Source organism: Capricornis sumatraensis, chromosome 12, assembly GCF_032405125.1.
Source record: "Capricornis sumatraensis isolate serow.1 chromosome 12, serow.2, whole genome shotgun sequence".
In the NCBI taxonomy this organism is placed as follows: domain Eukaryota; kingdom Metazoa; phylum Chordata; class Mammalia; order Artiodactyla; family Bovidae; genus Capricornis; species Capricornis sumatraensis.
Genome location: NC_091080.1, coordinates 94132154 through 94138647, shown reverse-complemented (window position 1 = coordinate 94138647; position 6494 = coordinate 94132154). Strand labels below are relative to the sequence as shown.

General features: G+C 59.4%; 1 protein-coding gene across 1 annotated transcript; it reads right to left on the bottom strand.

Moving 5' to 3' along the window:
• Positions 1-991: 991 nt before the first annotated feature.
• Positions 992-2107, bottom strand: SOX1 (SRY-box transcription factor 1). Its single transcript, XM_068984726.1, has one exon. The coding sequence runs from the start codon at positions 2105-2107 to the stop codon at positions 992-994; it is 1116 nt and encodes a 371-aa protein (XP_068840827.1).
• Between the last annotated feature and the right edge of the window lie 4387 nt (positions 2108-6494).

The window sequence follows — 6494 nt, the reverse complement described above, 5'->3', positions numbered from 1 at the left end:
ACTATTTTTTTTTTTTGGCAATTATTTCTCGTTCCGTGATGACAGTGTAAAGTCTACAAAATAATCTATCGATTTTTACTCCCCGCCCTTCCTCTTTAATGCAACTCCAAGGACACTGTGCCCTCTCCCCCGGCTTCCCTCAGTTTCATTTCATGCTGATAATTTTTCTTTCTCCTTCGTCAGATTAACTAATTGTATCTTGAGCTCATAAAGCATGATTATAAATTCAGCACGTTTCAAATTTATAGGGAAAAAAGGACTTCTCGCTCTTAAATTTATTGACTCAAAGCTCGATGCAATTTTTTTTTAGGGTGGGGGGTTCTTTTTTTCGTTTTTAGAAGAAAGGCTTTTTAGGAAACTATGTACATAACCTGAATCCCCCTCCCCACACCGCGACGCCGCAAATAAAGATTCCACAGCGCATTTACATGAAATAATACAAAACAAACCAAAAAAAAAGAAAATGCTCAGATACAGAAAGTTTTACAAAACCCAGAATAACGCTGCCGCCTGAAAGGGGTGGGTGGGGGGAGTCTCTTTGTATAAATTAACAAACCGACCCCCCCGCCCCAAAGCCGTAACGACTGCCAAAACTCGTGTTTGGCGTCGCCTCCCTACACAGCTAACAGATGAGACCCGCTCCCCGCGCCGCCGGCACCCGACGCCGTCAAGAGGCGACGCGGGATGAAAGCGGGCGCGCGGTGCGGTAGGAAAGTTGGGAGTCGCCTCGTGCTTGCTTCGGTCTCTGTGTCCCCTCGAGCAAAGAAGACGCTTTCTGCCTCCTCCGCGGATGGATGATAAATACTGTACAAAAAGTCTCAAGAAAACACCGGAGTTCAGACTCCGACGCGTAACCGTCCCGCCGAGCAGTGCCCGGGAGCTCGCGGTCAGGGGGCCGGGCGGCGCCGGGCATGCGGCGCCAGCGTCTTCCTTTCCGGGGGAGCGTGGACAGGCCTGCGCGGAGGCCGGCCGGCCGGGGGTGCCCGCGCCCCTAGATGTGCGTCAGGGGCACCGTGCCGTTGGCGCCCGCGCCCGCGCCCTGGTAGTGCGGCGGCAGCGAGTGCAGCCGGCTCTGCGCCGCCGCCGGGTCGCCGCCCTCGCCGGCCGGCAAGTACATGCTAATCATCTCGCGCAGGTCCCCGGGGCACGGCGCGCGCGAGTGCGCCGCGGCCGGCGGGCTGCCGCTCGGCTCCGACTTGACGAGCGAGCCCAGCGCGCCCAGGGCGCCCGACGACGCGGCCGCCGCCGCCGCCGCCGCCGCCACGGCTGAGTTCTGGTGCGCGCCGCCCGCGGCGCCGTAGGGGAGGCCGCCGTAGCCCGAGGGCGAGGCGCTCATGTAGCCCTGCGAGTTGGAGATCGGGCTGTACTGCAGCGCGCCCATGTCGTAGCGGTGCATGGGCTGCGGGTTGTGCGGGTGTGCGTGCGGGTGGTGCGCGTGCGGGTGCGCGGGGTGCGCGTGCGGGTGCGCGCCGCCCGCGCCCGGGTGCTGCCCGTAGGCCAGCTGCGCCTCCTGCATCATGGCCGCGGCGGCCGCCGCCGCCGCCACCGAGCCGGGGTAGGCGCCGTTGGCCCAGCCGTTGACGTGCGCGTAGCCGCCGCCCGCCGCGCCTCCGGGGCTCTCAAGCCGCTGGCCCACGGCCGCCGCGCCCACGCCCACGGCCACGGCCGCGCCGCCGCCCGCGCCGGCCGCCAGCAGCCCGCCGGCCAGCGAGTACTTGTCCTTCTTGAGCAGCGTCTTGGTCTTGCGCCGCGGCCGGTACTTGTAATCCGGGTGCTCCTTCATGTGCAGCGCGCGCAGCCGCTTGGCCTCGTCGATGAACGGCCGCTTCTCGGCCTCGGACATGACCTTCCACTCGGCGCCCAGGCGCTTGCTGATCTCCGAGTTGTGCATCTTGGGGTTCTCCTGGGCCATCTTGCGCCGCTGACCGCGGGACCACACCATGAAGGCATTCATGGGCCGCTTGACCCGGTCCTGGTTGGCCTTGGAGCCCCCGCCGCCGCCGCCGCCGCCGCCGCCCCCGCCCGCCCCGGCCGGGCCCGACAGGTTCGTGGGCGCCTGGGCGCCGCCGGGCGAATGCAGGTCGGTCTCCATCATCATGCTGTACATCGGGGCGGCTCGCGGGTTCACCGGCGCCGCGCGGAGAGGGCCGGGCGCATAGACGGCCGGGGAGGCGGATGGAGAGGGGCTCAGACGGAGCGAGGCGCGGGCGGGGGCGCGAGGTCCTGGCGGAGAGGAGAGTGCGGAGAGGTGGAGGCGACAACGGCGCGAAAGAGGCAGGGACACACGCACTTAGCGCCGGTCCGGCTCACGGCTGGAAAGTTTCTCTGAAGCGCCAACCACTTGCCGAAGAGGCCGAGGGCCGGGTCGCCGTCGCCGCAGCCGGGTCACCCTCGGCGGCGCGGTGCCCACAGCTGCAGGCGCGGCCAAGTCGCAGCTCCACTTTCCGGGGCGCAGCGGTGCGCGGGGCCCGGCTCGGGGCTCGCCGCCGCCGCCGCCGCCGCGCAGCTCCTTCCTCCTGCGCTCGGTCCTCCGCGGCCTCCAGCTCCGGGGCTGCAACTTCTAGCAGGGCGGCGCGCCGCGTGCGCTGGGCATGTGCCGGTCCCAGGTGCCCGGGGGGAGCGAGTCGCCGAGGGGAGCGGGAGGGGGCGCGGGGGCGGGGGGCGATCACGGTGCAGCCAGGGAGGGGGGCCGGGGGCCGCGCAGGGAGCGCAGGCGCGCCGAGAGGGCCTGAGAGCGGGGCGGCCGAGCCCGGGACGCGCTGCCTGCTGCCTGCCCGGGGCCGTGCGCTCGGAGCGGAGGCGCACGCGGGGCCGGCGGCGCGCGGGGCCCAGCAGCCATACGCCGGGCCCGGGCTGCCATTAAATGAGCGCGCCGCGGCCAATGGGAGCCGGCGGCGGCGGCGATTTGCATGGCGCGCTGGCGAGTGACGTGGGGAGGGGGGGTAGGGGCGCCGGGCGCGGGCGGCGGAGCGGGAGGAGCGGAGGGAGGCGGCGGAGCAGGGGAGGAGGGAGGAGGGAAGAGGGAGGCGGCCGGGAGGGGGTCCACGCCACGCCGCTTCCCGAGCGCGCGCGGCGGCGGCGGCGAAGAACCCAGAGCTCGCCCTTCTCGCCTCTCCCCGCCCGCGCGCTCCGAACGATTAACGAGCGGGTTTAAAAGCGAAGATGAAGAACGATCCCTGCGGGGCGAGGGGCGGGGGCCGGCAGCCCCGAGCCACGTTTACAAGAGCTCCGAGGAGACGCGGCCCCTCTGCTCCCCCGCCAGCCGACTCCGCGCCTGCTGGGAAGGGGGAAGTTGGAGGCCGGGGCGGGATGCTCGCCCCCTGCTCGGCCCGGGGGCCAGAAGGCTGGGCGCGCCCTCGGGAGCAGGGGAGACCTGCCGAGGCAAGGAGCTGGAACCCCCCCCCTTCCCCCGCCCCGCGGGCGCGCCCGCGAGGCCTGGGCCGCTCCGCCCCCTCCCGAGGCGCACGCTTCGCCGCTGGCGGGCTGAAGTTCTCAGCCCCTTCCCGTAGGGAAGGCCTCCGCGGTCCAGGCCACGAAGATCCCGAGCCGCGCGAGCGTCTACGCCGGGCCCCGCTCCACGGCTGCTCTTAGCATCAGCCCTGAAGTCTTATTTTGGACGGGGTGGGGGTGGGGGGTAATGAGTCTAGGGGTCGGCATCACGTGCTCTTCTCCGTGTGGCTTCCTCCTAAAACGGCCTTTCTAGGAAGGTTGAAACCAACAAGATCTATCTGGAAACGAGTGGCTCAAAGACAGTTGAAAAAGTTGGTTGAAATCGCAAACGAAGGATCTAGCCCACGCTCTTCTGGAGCCGTTTGCTTCAGAACTGCGATAACTTCGTAAACGGAGGGCGGGGGGCACCTGAACCCGAATTGGAAAGGTGGGGCCTCGGGACTAGGAGGCGGATGCCCTTTTCCTGCTTTATGCACACCAGACGCCTGTTTCCTGGAACGAAGAAGGCACAGACCTGCGGGTGTAATTGTTGAACCCTGAAGTGTTCTCAGTACCGGGAAGCACAGGCCCGTTCTCAAACACCAGTGCGCTCACGCTGTGGGTACAACCCCAAGGGTCTGAGAATGGCCTAAAGGCTTGCGGAAAATTCCTAGAGTCCTCGGGGAGGAACGGGGGCGTCTCTGTGCGCTGCGGAGGGTGGTGCTTAGGAGGTGGCTGGTGGGTAAAGTGGTGCCCAACCAAAGCGCCCAGCTGACCATCTTGTGACGAAAATAAGCCCATGATGATCGTTACAAGACGAGTTAAGAAGGCTGTTCCATACGTCGGGCAGCGAACACACGACGCCTCTTCCCCCACCCCTTAAAAAACTCTGAGCTTGTGAATTTCCTGACCCTGTTGCTTGTCCCGGGTACAGGAATAATGCTTTCTTTCCTCTCAATTGCTGTGATTATTACTGTTGCTTTTTATTATTATTTCAGGATTGTTGCAGTGTGCAGTGCAAGAGGAAATTGGCCTCTGCCGATTTAACTGCTTTCATTTCAGGCCATTCAGCATTTAATAGTGAACTCATCAAATAATATATAATTATATTATAAAGGAAACATCATTTCATATTTATTTTTCACTAAATATCTAGGTTATAAACTTGGTTTTCAATTGCCTTCTTATTTCACCAATCGAGTTTGTTAAACCTTTTGATTCGTTTCATGCACTACCTGCAAATACCACTTGCATTGTGAATGAACAAAAAAAGAACAGGAATATTCCTGAAGCATGCTATAGATCTGTTTCTCCTTTGATAACTTAGGAGGCAGTGGGCGTGCAGTGTGATCCAGTGTGTTATGGAAAGTCAGCAAGACTGAAATAAAGGAAATGGTTTACAAATTATAAACTATATTATCTACTTAGCAATTGAAAGATTTCTTTCCTATGCTTTTCAATTTAAATTTTAAACTAAATAGCCTAAGACCCCCTGAAAACGCTTTGTGTGAACCAGGCTTGGCACCTTATTTTTCCGTATCAATGGAGCAATTTATTTTATAAACACTCTGCACTCCAGTGTGCATTGCAGGAATGCTTTATGCTTTGGGGAACTTGGATAGCTGACTCGGAAATGGTCTGATTTCTTTCCACCACAGTCTTGAAAATTGTTTCCAAATACAAAGTTACCCTTGTTTTCCAGAGCATCTGAATAGGGGGTAAATGGTTTAGCCCTCTGTTAGAGCACGCTGGTGCTCAGCATCCCGGGCGCTCTCCATAAGCCCTTTTCAGTGATGAGGTGGTCCCTGGGCCCAAGCTGGTGCAAGCGCTGTGGGTGCCCACTTGCACAAACATTAAACTCAAGCTGCAGGTGTAACTTGTTGCCAAGTGATGGATGATTGACAGCCGCCGCCTGTGCCAGTTAGGCAGTGGCAGGGCACTGCTTGCCAGAACTCCCAGAGCCTTCCTCCCTGGCATGGAGGCTGAGGAGCTTCACATGAATCCCTGCCAGTGACGGCTTCTCCCGGCCTCAGTGTCTTCCCCCTTGTGACCTTCGCTCCCTGTCACTCCTGAAGAAGCCAGAATGGTCCAAAACAGTTGGGAACACACCTCCTCTCCCTGAGTCTATGTTCCTCGCGCCTGACCCCCACCAGGTTGGCAGGGACCCTCTCCAAGGCCAGGCATTGCAGAATATGAAGGCAGACTACACCGGTTCCAAGTAACATCAGAGCCCAGACCCCCAGCGATGGATTCGTTCACTGTTGATCGGCCACATTTGCTCTCTTGGCAACTCGGAAACTTCTTTATGCCTGTTTGTTCAGAGCGCCAAAGAGAAGACCAGCTTAGAAATGTGGACGAGTAGAGATGATTTCTGTCCTTTTCTTTAACTTTCGGGGACGATCCTCAAAGAGAATTCAGATCCAAGCCATCATTAGAGGAAATTATATACACACACCTGTGCATATGTGTACACACAAGTGCACACAGATAACACGCCTGTGTATAGACATGAACATGTATACACAGAATATATGCACATGTCTATATACATGTGCACACAATACATGCATATGTATACATGTATGCATACACGGGACATGCATATGTGTACATGTGTGCACACAGAATACATGTATACACACAGGACATATACATGTATGCATTCATGTACACACGGGTGCACACAGGACATGTTCATACCTGTACGTGCATGTATATACCGAAGAATATACGCATCAATATACATACAGGTGTGTGCCCAAAGAATATACGCATATATATTCAAGTCCTGTGTTTAGGCGGTTATACAAGAGCCCTTGACTCTCCAGTAACTTGAGTTCTGGACTTTAACACCCGGAGCTCACGCTGCTGCGTGTTCGGAGTGACTCAAACTTGGCGTTGGCTCTTTCCCCTTGCTGAGGCTGTGCTCAGGAGAAGGCTGGACAGCAGCCTGGCCCCAGCAGTCTGTCAATGAAAGCCTGCTCTCAGGCACTCAGAGATGACCTTCTGTTCCAGCGCCAGTCTCAAGCTCCAAGGAGCAGAGATGGACAGGTTAGGAGTTTCCA